Source organism: Ranitomeya imitator, chromosome 7, assembly GCF_032444005.1.
Source record: "Ranitomeya imitator isolate aRanImi1 chromosome 7, aRanImi1.pri, whole genome shotgun sequence".
Taxonomy (NCBI): domain Eukaryota; kingdom Metazoa; phylum Chordata; class Amphibia; order Anura; family Dendrobatidae; genus Ranitomeya; species Ranitomeya imitator.
In genome coordinates this window covers 136395547-136412467 of record NC_091288.1, presented here as the reverse complement: position 1 = coordinate 136412467, position 16921 = coordinate 136395547, and the positions used below count along the sequence as shown (strand labels likewise).

At 44.2% G+C, this 16921-nt stretch overlaps 1 protein-coding gene across 1 annotated transcript in view; it reads left to right on the top strand.

The window, feature by feature from the left end:
* The window catches only part of VPS16 (VPS16 core subunit of CORVET and HOPS complexes), a 412925-nt gene that overhangs the window by 309946 nt on the left and 86058 nt on the right, over positions 1-16921 (top strand). Inside the window, exon 20 of the mRNA XM_069733839.1 lies at positions 439-516. Within this exon, the coding sequence (XP_069589940.1) occupies positions 439-516 (78 nt within the window). The remainder of the gene's footprint in view (positions 1-438; positions 517-16921) is intronic.

The window sequence follows — 16921 nt, the reverse complement described above, 5'->3', positions numbered from 1 at the left end:
TCTGATTGCCCCCTTATTGCTAGGTATTGTAACAAACTTGTCACATGCAGCCGCTAGATAGGCGGAGAGTACTATGTGTTATCCTGAATAATAATATTTTTTATTTCTAGAACGTCAATGTAAAGTGCTGCGCAATCCAATCCAATGGCTGCATCTTGCTCCACTGCATATTCAGCATTACCTTGCAGATATTAGTGTCATAAGACCATCCTCTCACTAACACCCCTCCCAAAGACGCCCTCCTGATAAAGACCATAATAAAATAAAAAAGTGCTCATATGTCTGGAACCATATAGCAGATCTAAAAAAAATAAATGTTACTCAGGAGAGCAGTGGGAATAAAATAAGAGCAAAAGCTGGCCACTTTTCAGTTTGTTCTCTTTAAGTGGGTAAATGGTAAAGCTTGGATTCTAACTATACATATATCCATTTGCACAGAGTGTTGAAGGTCGTGTTGCAGAGCTGCAGAACGCTGTAGATGAGTACAATAAAGGAAAAATTGACTTGGCTGCTAAGGTGAGAAAATAGTTTGTCAGATGTCATTTCAGTTTTGGATATTATTTTCCCAATGAACCTACAGTGCTTATTCACTAGTATTTACTATCCTTTGATCTTCATCATTTTTTATTTATTATTTCGTTCATAATCACATTGAACCACAAGGAATTTTATTGAGAGATTATCTTTTTTTGGTAGGAAGTAAGGGGTTGGATTGCCTTTTTTCGTTTTTTATTTATTTTACATTGATGAGCAGAAAAACTGACCTTGTTATGTTTGGCAAATGATCTTTGTGCAACCTGTAATTCTGCAGAGCAGTTTTATTACATTAATGTGAACCTGTCGCCACAAAAAGCGCTGTAAACATGGTGATACATGGGTTATTCTGCAGGTTAATAGCATTACTAACCTGCCCGCACTTAGCCGATGGCTGCAGGGAGAAAATAAACTTTAGCATTCTGGTTTCAGGGGCGGCGCTAGCTGGGTTCAGTCACAGCCCTGAGTATACTGAGTGGCCTACTGTAACCACGTCCCTGCCAGTGACTGACAGCTGGCCACAATGCACAGTGAGTGTCAGTCTGGGCCGGGGGTGCGATTACAGATGCCACTTTGGATACTCAGAGTGTGACTGAACCTGCACCAGCGCCGCCCCCCTGAATAAAATCAGAACGCTGCCGGGGGGGGGGGGGGAGGGAGGGAGGAAGTTAATTTTCTCACTGCAGCGTCCAGCAGGTGCTGGACAGGTTAGTAACGCTGTTAGCCAACAGATTAATGTTATATCTGCAGTTTAATAGCATTTTATTTATGGTGACAGGTTCCCTTTAAAACAGAGCTCTATTAGTTGTGTGTAAAACGGTCAGCTTTTTATTTTTGGATCATTTTAATTGATCTGCCTCTAATCACGTCTAGTCACGGACCGCTCCTGGCACATTAACCCCTGGAACACTGCTTCCCTGAGACCCTTGGAGCAACGTGATGTGATCGCTGATCTGACACAGTGCACTGCAAAATGTCAGATCAGCGATCTGACACTATATAGTCATGTCCCCCCCCCTCACCCCCCCGGACAAAGTAAACATGTAAAAAAATAAATATATTGTTACAATAAATATATTTCTTTATCTAAATAAAAAAAAGCAATAAAAGTACACCTATTTAGTATCGCTGCATCCGTAACGACCCGGCCTATAAAACTGTCCCAGTAGTTAACCCCTTCAGTGAACACCATAAAAAAAGGTAAAAAAACAACGCTTTATTATCATACCGCCGAACAAAATGTGGAATAATACGCCATCAAAAAGAGGGGTATAAAAAAACATGGTACCGCTGAAAATGTCATCTTGTCCCGCAAGAAACGAGCTGCCATACAGCGTCATCAGCAAAAAAAATAAAAAAGATATAGTCCTCAGAATAAAAATCGGAATAAAATGCGATCAAAAAAGTCACGTGCCCGAAAATAGTACCAATAAAAACGTCAACTTGTCCCGCAATAAACAAGACCTCACATGACTCTGTGGACCAAAATATGGAAAAATTGTAGCTCTCAAAATGTGGAGACGCAAAAAAATGTTTTTGCAATAAAAAGCGTCTTTTAGTGTGTGACGGCTGCCAATCATAAAAATCCACTAAAAAACCTGCTATAAATAGTAAATCAAACCCACCTTCATCACCCCCTTAGTTAGAGAATAATAATAAAATAAAAAAAAGTATTTATTTCCATTTTCTCGTTAGGGTTAGGGATGGGGATAAAGTTGGGGATGGGGTTTGGATTACATTTACTGTTGGGATTAGGGTTAGAAGTGTGTCAGGGTTAGGAGTGTGGTTAGGGTTATGTTTGGGATTAGGGTTAGGGGTGTGTTGGAGTTAGGGGTGTGGTTAGGGTTGGGATTATGGTTAAAGGTGTGTTGGGGTTAGGGGTATGGTTGGCATTAGGGTTAGGGGCGTGGTCGGGTTAGGGGTGTGGTTAGGGTTATGGTTAGGGTTGGGATTAGGGTTAGGGGTGTGTTCGTGTTAGGGTTTCAGTTAGAATTGGGGGGTTTCCACTGTTTAGGCACATCAGGGGCTGTCCAAACGCTACATGGCGTCCAATCTCAATTCCAGCCAATTTTGCATTGAAAAGTCAAACTGTGCTCCTTCTGTTCCGAGCTCTGCCATGCGCCCAAACAGTGGTTTACCCCCACATATGGGGTATGAGCGTTCTCGGGACAAATTGCACAACAGCTTTTGGGGTCTAATTTCTTCTGTTACCCTTGGAAAAATAATAAATTGGGGGCGAAAAGATAATTTTTGTGAAAAAATATGATTTTTTATTTTTATAGCTCTACAGTATAAACTTCTGTGAAACACTTGGTGGGTCAAAGGGATTCAAGCTTCAGGAGGCTAATTTGCATATTCCAGGTGCCTTCTGGGAGAAGCGAAGTCTCCCTAAGCTAGAAGATCGTTGGGTACAGCCGGGACCAGCTGCTTCGAAAGCATCACCAAACCAGGGATTCAAGCTTCAGGAGGCTAATTTGCATATTCCAGGTGCCTTCTGGGAGAAGCGAAGTCTCCCTAAGCTAGAAGATCGTTGGGTACAGCCGGGACCAGCTGCTTCGAAAGCATCACCAAACCAGGGATTCAAGCTTCAGGAGGCTAATTTGCATATTCCAGGTGCCTTCTGGGAGAAGCGAAGTCTCCCTAAGCTAGAAGATCGTTGGGTACAGCCGGGACCAGCTGCTTCGAAAGCATCACCAAACCAGGGATTCAAGCTTCAGGAGGCTAATTTGCATATTCCAGGTGCCTTCTGGGAGAAGCGAAGTCTCCCTAAGCTAGAAGATCGTTGGGTACAGCCGGGACCAGCTGCTTCGAAAGCATCACCAAACCAGGGATTCAAGCTTCAGGAGGCTAATTTGCATATTCCAGGTGCCTTCTGGGAGAAGCGAAGTCTCCCTAAGCTAGAAGATCGTTGGGTACAGCCGGGACCAGCTGCTTCGAAAGCATCACCAAACCAGGGATTCAAGCTTCAGGAGGCTAATTTGCATATTCCAGGTGCCTTCTGGGAGAAGCGAAGTCTCCCTAAGCTAGAAGATCGTTGGGTACAGCCGGGACCAGCTGCTTCGAAAGCATCACCAAACAACAGAATTTTTGCCTGTAGGACATTATTGCAAGAGAGCTTGGCTGAGTAGATTACACAAGAAGGAAAACACACAGCAAGTCAGCAGGATCTAGGAGCAACATGGCAGATGTGACAACCTACATGGTGAGCTGCAGCATGTGCTACATGTTCACAGATCGACCAGAAGAAGAATCCAATTTCACCTGTCAGAAGTGTAGACTAGTGGCCCTTTTAGAAGAAAAGGTGCGGGGTCTGGAAGAAAGAATAGCAACTTTGAAACTCATCAAAGAGAATGAAGACTTTCTAGACAGAACAGAAGCATCTCTACTGGTCACAGAAGGTGCAAAAAGTGTCAGAGAACCTCCAAAAGCAGATGAGTGGAAGCATGTGACCAAAAGAAGCAAGAAGACCATGGAGAAATCACCAACCACACAACTGAAGAACCGATATCAAATCTTTGTAGAGGATGAAGATGGCACACCTAAGAATGAAGCAATACCAGCAAGCAAAAAAGAAAAGGGCACACAGCAACAAGTGACAGCAAAAAGTACAGCCAAGAAGCAACGAAGAGTGGTGGTGGTGGGAGACTCACTACTGAGAGGCACCGAAGCAGCCATCTGCAGACCGGACATAACTGCAAGAGAAGTATGCTGCCTTCCAGGTGCGATGATCAAGGATGTGACCGATAGGATACCAAAGCTCTTCAGCTCCAAGGACGTCCACCCATTTCTTCTGATACATGTTGGCACCAATGACACGGCAAGGAAGGACCTACCGACAATCTGCAAGGACTTTGAAGAGTTGGGGAAGAAAGTAAAGGAACTGGATGCACAGGTAGTTTTTTCTTCTATCCTTCCAGTAGACGGGCATGGCACCAGGAGATGGAACAGGATCCTTGATGCAAACAACTGGCTAAGACGATGGTGCAGACAACAAGGATTTGGATTCCTGGACCACGGTGTGAATTACTGGTATGATGGACTCCTCGCCAGAGACGGACTACACCTCAACAAACCTGGGAAACACACATTCGCCAGAAGACTCGCTACACTCATCAGGAGGGCGTTAAACTAGAAGAAGAGGGGACGGGAAGAAAAACATTAGACTCGAACAAAGACGACCCAGGAAAACATACTCAGAAGGGAGGTAAGAACATTTCTAAAACAATCCACAGTGAGGAGATTGGAACAAAACAAAATCCTCTAAACTGCATGCTCGCAAACGCCAGAAGCCTGACAAACAAGATGGAAGAACTAGAAGCAGAAATATCTACAGGTAACTTTGACATAGTGGGAATAACCGAGACATGGTTAGATGAAAGCTATGACTGGGCAGTTAACTTACAGGGTTACAGTCTGTTTAGAAAGGATCGTAAAAATCGGAGAGGAGGAGGGGTTTGTCTCTATGTAAAGTCTTGTCTAAAGTCCACTTTAAGGGAGGATATTAGCGAAGGGAATGAGGATGTCGAGTCCATATGGGTTGAAATTCATGGAGGGAAAAATGGTAACAAAATTCTCATTGGGGTCTGTTACAAACCCCCAAATATAACAGAAAGCATGGAAAGTCTACTTCTAAAGCAGATAGATGAAGCTGCAACCCATAATGAGGTCCTGGTTATGGGGGACTTTAACTACCCGGATATTAACTGGGAAACAGAAACCTGTGAAACCCATAAAGGCAACAGGTTTCTGCTAATAACCAAGAAAAATTATCTTTCACAATTGGTGCAGAATCCAACCAGAGGAGCAGCACTTTTAGACCTAATACTATCTAATAGACCTGACAGAATAACAAATCTGCAGGTGGTTGGGCATTTAGGAAATAGCGACCACAATATTGTGCAGTTTCACCTGTCTTTCACTAGGGGGACTTGTCAGGGAGTCACAAAAACATTGAACTTTAGGAAGGCAAAGTTTGAACAGCTTAGAGATGCCCTTAATCTGGTAGACTGGGACAATATCCTCAGAAATGAGAATACAGATAATAAATGGGAAATGTTTAAGAACATCCTAAATAGGCAGTGTAAGCGGTTTATACCTTGTGGGAATAAAAGGACTAGAAATAGGAAAAACCCAATGTGGCTAAACAAAGAAGTAAGACAGGCAATTAACAGTAAAAAGAAAGCATTTGCACTACTAAAGCAGGATGGCACCATTGAAGCTCTAAAAAACTATAGGGAGAAAAATACTTTATGTAAAAAACTAATTAAAGCTGCCAAAAAGGAAACAGAGAAGCACATTGCTAAGGAGAGTAAAACTAATCCCAAACTGTTCTTCAACTATATCAATAGTAAAAGAATAAAAACTGAAAATGTAGGCCCCTTAAAAAATAGTGAGGAAAGAATGGTTGTAAATGACGAGGAAAAAGCTAACATATTAAACACCTTCTTCTCCACGGTATTCACGGTGGAAAATGAAATGCTAGGTGAAATCCCAAGAAACAATGAAAACCCTATATTAAGGGTCACCAATCTAACCCAAGAAGAGGTGCGAAACCGGCTAAATAAGATTAAAATAGATAAATCTCCGGGTCCGGATGGCATACACCCACGAGTACTAAGAGAACTAAGTAATGTAATAGATAAACCATTATTTCTTATTTTTAGTGACTCTATAGCGACAGGGTCTGTTCCGCAGGACTGGCGCATAGCAAATGTGGTGCCAATATTCAAAAAGGGCTCTAAAAGTGAACCTGGAAATTATAGGCCAGTAAGTCTAACCTCTATTGTTGGTAAAATATTTGAAGGGTTTCTGAGGGATGTTATTCTGGATTATCTCAATGAGAATAACTGTTTAACTCCATATCAGCATGGGTTTATGAGAAATCGCTCCTGTCAAACCAATCTAATCAGTTTTTATGAAGAGGTAAGCTATAGACTGGACCACGGTGAGTCATTGGACGTGGTATATCTCGATTTTTCCAAAGCGTTTGATACCGTGCCGCACAAGAGGTTGGTACACAAAATGAGAATGCTTGGTCTGGGGGAAAATGTGTGTAAATGGGTTAGTAACTGGCTTAGTGATAGAAAGCAGAGGGTGGTTATAAATGGTATAGTCTCTAACTGGGTCGCTGTGACCAGTGGGGTACCGCAGGGGTCAGTATTGGGACCTGTTCTCTTCAACATATTCATTAATGATCTGGTAGAAGGTTTACACAGTAAACTATCGATATTTGCAGATGATACAAAACTATGTAAAGCAGTTAATACAAGAGAAGATAGTATTCTGCTACAGATGGATCTGGATAAGTTGGAAACTTGGGCTGAAAGGTGGCAGATGAGGTTTAACAATGATAAATGTAAGGTTATACACATGGGAAGAGGGAATCAATATCACCATTACACACTGAACGGGAAACCACTGGGTAAATCTGACAGGGAGAAGGACTTGGGGATCCTAGTTAATGATAAACTTACCTGGAGCAGCCAGTGCCAGGCAGCAGCTGCCAAGGCAAACAGGATCATGGGGTGCATTAAAAGAGGTCTGGATACACATGATGAGAGCATTATACTGCCTCTGTACAAATCCCTAGTTAGACCGCACATGGAGTACTGTGTCCAGTTTTGGGCACCGGTGCTCAGGAAGGATATAATGGAACTAGAGAGAGTACAAAGGAGGGCAACAAAATTAATAAAGGGGATGGGAGAACTACAATACCCAGATAGATTAGCGAAATTAGGATTATTTAGTCTAGAAAAAAGACGACTGAGGGGCGATCTAATAACCATGTATAAGTATATAAGGGGACAATACAAATATCTCGCTGAGGATCTGTTTATACCAAGGAAGGTGACGGGCACAAGGGGGCATTCTTTGCGTCTGGAGGAGAGAAGGTTTTTCCACCAACATAGAAGAGGATTCTTTACTGTTAGGGCAGTGAGAATCTGGAATTGCTTGCCTGAGGAGGTGGTGATGGCGAACTCAGTCGAGGGGTTCAAGAGAGGCCTGGATGTCTTCCTGGAGCAGAACAATATTGTATCATACAATTATTAGGTTCTGTAGAAGGACGTAGATCTGGGTATTTATTATGATGGAATATAGGCTGAACTGGATGGACAAATGTCTTTTTTCGGCCTTACTATGTTACTATGTTACTATGTTACCACACATCTAGATAAGTTCCTTAGGGGGTCTACTTTCCAAAATGGTGGCACTTGTGGGGAGTTTCATTGTTTAGGCACATCAGGGGCTCTCAAAACGCGACATGGCGTCCCATCTCAATTCCAGTCAATTTTGCATTGAAAAGTCAAATGGCGCTCCTTCACTTCCGTGCTCTGCCATGTGCCCAGACAGTGGTTTACCCCCACATATGTGGTATCGGCGTACTCAGGACAAATTGCACAACAACTTTTGGGGTCCAATTTTTCCTTTTACTCTTGGTAAAATTAAACAAATTGGAGCTGAAGTAAATTTTTTGTGAAGAAAAGTTAAATGTTCATTTTTTGTTAAACATTCAAAAAATTCTTGTGAAACACCTGAAGGGTTAATACACTTTTTGAATGTGGTTTTGAGCACCTTGAGGGGTTCAGTTTTTAGAATGGTTTAACTTTTTGCCATTTTCTATCATATAGACCCCTCAAAGTGACTTCAAATGTGACTTGGTCCCTAAAAAAAAAAGGTGTTGTAAAAATGAGAAATTGCTGGTCAACTTTTAACCCTTATAACTCCCTAACAAAAAAAAATTTGGTTCTAAAATTGTGCTGATGTAAAGTAGATATGTGGGAAATGTTACTTATTAAATATTCTGGGTAAGATTGTTTCATTTGGGATTGGTGGATTCCCCGCTGTGTTGGAGGTGTTCTCGATGTGTGGGGTCCTTAGCGCATATCTTCTGGCTCTGTCCGGAATTAAAACAATTTTGGGCAGATGTAAATATGTCTTTACACGATATGGGCCTGATGGATCGGGATCTAACTCCCCAGGAGGTGTTGCTTTCTCTTCCTTCTTCCTCTTTTAGCCCAAAGAAACACGACTTACTACCCATTTTATTAGCGGCCGCAAAACACTTAATCTCATTACACTGGAGAAAAACATCTCCCCCAACGCTGGAGGAATGGATCCTCAAAGTCCAAGATTTATATCGTTTGGAGGAATTATCTAGTTGGGAAACACGCTCTCACGAGAGATTCAAGGATTCTTGGCTTCCATGGGAAGTGTTTCTGTCCCCTACTCCTGGGTTTGGGGCGGAAGACCCCCCATGAGGACTTCATCTACTAGTTCCCTACCAAGAGTTCTGTTTTAACCCTTCCAACTTACCTTTTATTTAGCAAGACGCGATGACCGTCCCGACTCTATTTTTTGCATGTTCTAGCCTTTTTCTTTGCCATCCACTCCTCCTCCACCTCATCTGAATTCAATTTTATCCGCGATAAAATAGTCCTTCCGTCGCACCCTCTAGCCTTCCAAATTTCTATTATAACTTGTATTGTATCTAGGGCTAGTTCTTTGCAGTCCTGAAATTTTGTTCTAAGTTTTGTAAGCTCAATTGTCTTCACTGTCTAAAGACTGCAAACGTATAATTCAGATGCCATGATTATCCTTGGACATATTATAAAATGACAAATACCTGTATTTCTTGACATGAGAGCGAATGTTTACTGTTTTATTTCTGTTAATTGAAAACTTAAATAAAGAATTTAAAAAAAAATATATATATATTCTGGGTGACATATCTCTGTGATTTAAGGGCATACAAATTCAAAGTTGAAAAATTGCAAAAAAAATTTCACAAACACAGGTAATATCTACAAATTTTTACCACTATCATGAAGTACAATATGTCACGAGAAAACAGTGTCAGAATCATCAGGATCCGTTGAAGCGTTCCAGAGTTATAACCTCATAAAGGGACAGTGGTCAGAATTGTAGAAATTGGCCCAGTCATTATCGTGCAAACCACCCTTGGGGGTAAATGGGTTAAGGGGAAACATGTAAATGTTTTCAAATGACCTAGACAAAACCCAGACCTTAACCCCTTCATGACCCAGCCTATTTTGACCTTAAAGACCTTGCCGTTTTTTGCAATTCTGACCAGTGTCCCTTCATGAGGTAATAACTCAGGAACGCTTCAATGGATCCTAGCGGTTCTGAGATTGTTTTTTCGTGACATATTGGGCTTCATGTTAGTGGTAAATTTAGGTCAATAAATTCTGTGTTTATTTGTGATAAAAACGGAAATTTGGCGAAAATTTTGAAAATTTCGCAATTTTCACATTTTGAATTTTTATTCTGTTAAACCAGAGAGATATGTGACACAAAATAGTTAATAAATAACATTTCCCACACGTCTACTTTACATCAGCACAATTTTGGAAACAAAATTTTTTTTTTGCTAGGAAGTTATAAGGGTTAAAATTTGACCAGCGATTTCTCATTTTTACAACGAAATTTACAAAACCATTTTTTTTAGGGACCACCTCACATTTGAAGTCAGTTTGAGGGGTCTATATGGCTGAAAATACCCAAAAGTGACACCATTATAAAAACTGCACCCCTCAAGGTGCACAAAACCACATTCAAGAAGTTTATTAACCCTTCAGGTGCTTCACAGCAGCAGAAGCAACATGGAAGGAAAAAATGAACATTTAACTTTTTAGTCACAAAAATGATTTTTCAGCAACAATTTTTTTATTTTCCCAATGGTAAAAGGAGAAACTGAACCACGTAAGTTGTTGTCCAATTTGTCCTGAGTACGCTGATACCTCATATGTGGGGGTAAACCACTGTTTGGGCGCACGGCAGGGCTTGGAAGGGAAGGAGCGCCATTTGACTTTTTGAATGAAAAATTGGCTGCACTCTTTAGCGGACACCATGTCACATTTAGAGAGCCCCCGTGTGCCTAAAAATTGGAGCTCCCCCACAAGTGACCCCATTTTGGAAACTAGACGCCCCAAGGAACTTATCTAGATGCATAGTGAGCCCTTTAAACCCCCAGATTCTTCACAAATTGATCCGTAAAAATGAAAAAGTACTTTTTTTTCACAAAAAAAGTTTTTTAGCCTCAATTTTTTCATTTTCACATGGACAACAGGATAAAATGGATCCTAAAATTTGTTTGGCAATTTCTCCTGAGTACACCAATACCTCACATGTGGGGGTAAACCACTGTTTGGGCACATGGTAAGGCTCAGAAGGGAAGGAGCGCCATTTGACTTTTTGAATGAAAAATTATCTCCATCGTTAGCGGACACCATGTCGCGCTTGGAGAGACCCTGTGTGCTTAAACATTGGAGCTCCCCCACAAGTGACCCCATTTTGGAAACTGGACCCCCCAAGGAACTTATCTAGATGCCTAGTGAGCACTTTAAACCCTCAGGTGCTTCACAAATTGATCCGTAAAAATGAAAAAGTACTTTTTTTTCACAAAAAATTTATTTTCGCCTCAATTTTTTCATTTTCACATGGGCAACAGGATAAAATGGATCCTAAAATTTGTTGAGCAATTTCTCCCGAGTACGCCGATACCTCATATGTGGGGGTAAACCACTGTTTGGGCACACGGCAGGGCTCGGAAGGGAAGGCGCGCCTTTTAACTTTTTGAATGGAAAATTAGCTCCAATTGTTAGCGGACACCATGTCGCATTTGGAGAGCCCCTGTGTGCCTATGCAATGGAGCTCCCCCACAAGTGACCCCATTTTGGAAACTAGACCCCCCAAGGAACTTACCTAGATGCATACTGAGCACTTTAAACCCCCAGGTGCTTCACAGAAGTTTATAATGCAGAGCCATGAAAATAAAAAATAATTTTTCTTTTCCCAAAAATGATTTTTTAGCCTGGAATTTCCTATTTTGCCAATGGTAATAGGAGAAATTGGACCACAAATGTTGTTGTCCAGTTTGTCCTGAGTATGCAGATACCCCATATGTGGGGGTAAACCACTGTTTGGGCACACGGCAGGGCTCAGAAGGGAAGGCACGCCATTTGGCTTTTTAAATGGAAAATTATCTCCAATCATTTGCGGACACCATGTCGCGTTTGGAGAGCCCCTGTGTGCCTAAACATTGGAGATCCCTCACAAATTACCCCATTTTGGAAACTAGACCCCCAAAGGAACTAATCTAGATGTGTAGTGAGCACTTTGAACCCTCAAGTGCTTCACAGAAGTTTATAACGCAGAGCCATGAAAATAAAATAAAAAAATTATTTTCTCAAAAATGAATTTTAGCCCGCAATTTTTTATTTTCCCAAGGGTAACAGGAGAAATTTGACCCCAAAAGTTGTTGTCCAGTTTCTCCTGAGTACGCTGATACCCCATATGTGGGGGTAAACCACTGTTTGGGCACACGTGGGGGCTCAGAAGGGAAGTAGTGACTTTTGAAATGCAGACTTTGATGGAATGGTCTGCGGGCGTCACGTTGCGTTTGCAGAGCCCCTGGTGTGCCTAAACAGTAGAAACCCCCCACAAGTGACCCCATTTTGGAAACTAGACCCCCAAAGGAACTTATCTAGATGTGTGGTGAGCACTTTCAACCCCCAAGTGCTTTACAGAAGTTTATAACGCAGAGCCGTGAAAATAATAAATACGTTTTCCTTCCTCAAAAATAATTTTTTAGCCCAGAATTTTTTATTTTCCCAAGGGTTACAGGAGAAATTGGACCACAAAAGTTGTTGTCCAGTTTCTCCTGAGTACGCTGATACCCCATGTGTGGGGGTAAACCACTGTTTGGGCACACGTGGGGGCTCAGAAGGGAAGTAGTGACTTTTGAAATGCAGACTTTGATGGAATGGTCTGCGTGCGTCACGTTGCGTTTGCAGAGCCCCTGGTGTGCCTAAACAGTAGAAACCCCCCACAAGTGACCCCATTTTGGAAACTAGACCCCCCAAGGAACTTATCTAGATATGTGGTGAGCACTTTGAACCCCCAAGTGCTTCACAGACGTTTACAACGCAGAGCCGTGAAAATAAAAAATCATTTTTCTTTCCTCAAAAATGATGTTTTAGCAAGCAATTTTTTATTTTCTCAAGGGTAACAGGAGAAATTGGACCCCAGTAATTGTTGCGCAGTTTGTCCTGAGTATGCTGGTACCCCATATGTGGGGGTAAACCACTGTTTGGGCACACGTCGGGGTTCGGAAGTGAGGGAGCACCATTTGAATTTTTGAATACAAGATTGGCTGGAATCAATGGTGGCGCCATGTTGCGTTTGGAGACCCCCTGATGTGCCTAAACAGTGGAAAGCCCTCAATTCTACCTCCAACACTAACCCCAACACACCCCTAACCCTAATCCCAACTGTAGCCATAACCCTAATCACAACCCTAACCCCAACACACCCCTAACCACAACCCTAACCCCAACACACCCCTAACCCTAACCACAACCCTAATTCCAACCCAACCCTAAGGCTATGTGTCCACGTTGCGGATTCGTATGAGATTTTTCAGCACCATTTTTGAAAAATCCGCGGGTAAAAGGCACTACGTTTTACCTGCGGATTTTCCGCGGATTTCCAGTGTTTTTTGTGCGGATTTCACCTGCGGATTCCTATTGAGGAACAGGTGTAAAACGCCGCGGAATCCGCACAAAGAATTGGCATGCTGCGGAAAATACAACGCAGCGTTCCCGCGCGGTATTTTCCGCACCATGGGCACAGCGGATTTGGTTTTCCATATGTTTACATGGTACTGTAAACCTGATGGAACTCTGCTGCGGATCCTCAGCCAAATCCGCACCGTGTGCACATAGCCTAATTCTAAAGGTATGTGCACACGCTGCAGAAAATGCTGCGGATCCGCAGCAGTTTCCCATGAGTTTACAGTTCAATGTGAACCTATGGGAACCAAAAATCGCTGTACACATGCTGCGGAAAAACTGCACGGAAACGCAGAGGTTTACATTCCGCAGCATGTCACTTCTTTCTGCGGATTCCGCAGCGGTTTTACAACTGCTCCAATAGAAAATCGCAGTTGTAAAACCGCAGTGAAATGCGCAGAAAAACCGCGGTAAATCCACCATAAATCCGCAGCGGTTTAGCACTGTGGATTTTTCAAATCCGCTGCGGAAAAATCCGCATAGGACCAGAATATGTGTGCACATACCGAAACCCTAACCCTACCCCTAACCCTACCCCTAACCCTACCCCCTACCCCTAACCCTAACCCTACCCCTAACCCTAACCCTAGTTCTTACCCCAACCTTAGTGAAAAAAAAAAAAATTCTTTATTTTTTTATTGTCCCTATCTATGGGGGTGACAAAGGGGGGGGGGTCATTTACTATTTTTTTTATTTTGATCACTGAGATAGGTTATATCTCAGTGATCAAAATTCACTCTGGAACGAATCTGCCGGCCGGCAGATTCGGCGGGCGCACTGCACATGCGCCCGCCATTTTGGAAGATGGCGGCGCCCAGGAAAGAAGACGGACGGACCTCGGGCGGCCAGGTAAGTATAAGGGGGGGGAGATCAGGGCACGGGGGGGGCGTCGGAGCACGGGGGGGTGGATCGGAGCATGGGGGGGTGGATCAGAACACGGGAGGGAGGATTGGAGCACGGGGGAGGATTGGAGCACGGGGTGAGGGATCGCTGTGCGGGGGGGTGGATCGGAGCACGGGGGGGGGGGGTCGCTGTGTGCGGGGGGGGACCGGAGTGCGGGGGGGTTTGATTGGAGCGCGGGGGGTGTGATTGGTGCACGGGGGAAGCGGACAGGAGGACGGGGGAGCGGAGCACAGGACCGAGGGCAGCGGACCACAGATCGGGGGGCTGGGTGGGGCGATCGGAGGGGTGGGGTGGGTGCACATAAGTGTTTCCAGCCATGGCCGATGATATTGCAGCATCGGCCATGACTGGATTGTAATATTTCACCAGTTTTTTAGGTGAAATATTACAAATCGCTCTGATTGGCAGTTTCACTTTCAACAGCCAATCAGAGCGATCGTAGCCACGAGGGGGTGAAGCCACCCCCCCTGGGCTAAACTACCACTCCCCCTGTCCCTGCAGATCGGGTGAAATGGGAGTTAACCCTTTCACCCGGCCTGCAGGGACGCGATCTTTCCATGACGCATATGATGCGTCATGGGTCGGAATGGCACCGACTTTCATGACGCAGCGTATGCGTCAAAGGTCGGGAAGGGGTTAATCTAATTGTGAATCTGTGGTCAGAAGATTGCTGTTCACCAGAGGAAACATCTAACTTGAAGGAACTGGAGTAGTTTTTGTAACAACTCTGCTGGCATCACAGCATGGCCTCTCATCTCTCACACTATCTTACCCACTGCTCCAGGCCATGATGTGGTTTTTGTTTCTTGCCAGCTCCATATTCTGTGCCTCTGCCCTCTGCATGCTTCCTGGCTGTGTGTATAGGGGGGCGGCACCTGAACTCTCTGGTTCTTATAGGAATCCGGTGCACCTGTCTAATCTGTTCCTGACCAATTATCAAGAGGCCTCCAGTATTTAGTGCAGCTCCACCCAGTGGACTGGGCCTGTGCAATGTGTTAGCTCAGTTATTGTCTAGCTTCTGAGTTTGCCAGGCCTTGCTCTGTGTTTCTCCCTCTCTAGAGGATTTTCTCCTTGCCTTGCCTTGATCTTGATGTCCGCCCTCCAGGAGGCAGAATATCCTGGTCCCTGTGTCTTTTTGTTCCTTGTCTTGTTCCATTACCTTGTCTGAACCTAGTCCTATCTCTGTCTCTTTATCTGTGGCTTCCTTCCCTTCTGTGTCTTTCCTTGTGATCTCAGTCTGCTTATGCTCCGTACTCTTGCGGCTCTGCCTGCTCTGAACCATTGTGACTTTGCCTGGGCTCCGCTCTCTTGCAGCTTTGCCTCTGCTTCGCACTCCTGCGGCTCTGCTCTGCTCCCGTTGCTGCAGTAATCTCTTGCTGCAGCTCCTCTCCGCATTCCTTGCAGTTCCACTCTGCTTAGCTTTTGCAGTAATCTCTTGCTGCAGCTCCTCTCCACATTCCTTGTGGCTCTGCTCTGCTTAGGTTCTGCGGCTGCAGTAATCTCTTGCTGCAGCTCCTCTCCATATTCCTTGCGGTTCTGCTCTGCTTTGCCGCTGCAGAAATCTCTTGCAGCAGCTCCTCTCCATATTCCTTGTGGTTCTGCGCTACTTAGCTTTTATTGCTGCGCTATCTCTTGCTGCTCTAACGCTCCTATCCGCAGCCTTGCGGTTCTCTTCCTGTGTGAACAGGTCCCAACTTGTTCCTTCTTTCTCTTTTCCTTCTGGCTTGTTTCCTTTCCTGCACCTCCTGTGTGAACAGGTCCCTACCTGTTCCTCCATACTACATTTCCGTACCTGCACCTCCAGTGTGAACAGGTCCCTACCTGTTTATTCATACTACATATCCATACCTGCACCTCCTGTGTGAATAGGTCCCTACCTGTTCCTGCATACACCACACCAACCAGCCCTTTGTTATCTGCCATGCCTGCCAGCCCTGCGTTCTCTGACATGCCTGCCAGCCCTGTGTTCTCTGCCGTGTATCTGCCTGCTCTGTGTCTCAGCCGTGCCTGCCAGCCCTGTGTTCTCTGCCGTGTCTCCGCCAGGTCTGTGTCTCAGCCGTGCCTGCCTATTCGTCTGAATCTCATCCGTGCTTATCTGCCAGTCCTGCCTGATGCCCGCACCAATCCTAGTGTTCCCGTCTACCAAGTGGGATCAGCAGCCACAGCCAGACACCACCCTGGAGTACCACCTGGCAGCTGCCTGCTGCACAAGCCTGACCTCACCATCAGAGGCTCCAGCGAAAACCCAGGCAGCTGTCATAGTCACACCCCTTCCAGGGTAGTCTGGTTTGTGGCACAGTGGGGCCACCAACCCCCCGAGCTCACGCCCACCAGTCAGGGCGTGAGCTTGACAGTTTTGTCTTGAAGAATGGGTAAAAAATCCCAGTGCCAAGATGTGGAAAGCTCATAGAGACTTATCCAAAACGACTTGCAGCTGTAATTGCTGCAAAAAGTACTATCCGTTATTTTGTCCCATTTGTTGTTTTCTTGACAATAAAAAGAAAACCAAATGTTCACAGTTGTAGGCATGTTGTTAACATGAACTGATGCAAACACTAAAAAATAATTTAAAAAAAAAGCGAAATTCCAGGTTGTGGCGTAGCAAAACACGAAAAATGCCAAGGGAGAAGCCACTGTTATTTCTGGCCCTATTCAATCCTTATTTCCTTCGAGGGAAAAAAGATACCCAGTGGAGCCCCCACTTCATGTCATCTGTATTCTTTCCTTGATGAGCCCTCATATTAGAGCACAGGCAGGACAATGACCAGTTATCATGAGTAGACATGCAGTCGTGGGTAAAGTGCAAAGACAGCCTGTAACTAGTAATGTGCCATCATTACCCTATAAGACAACAGCTGCACAAGCATCAGTAGTAGATGGTCCATCTGTCCACT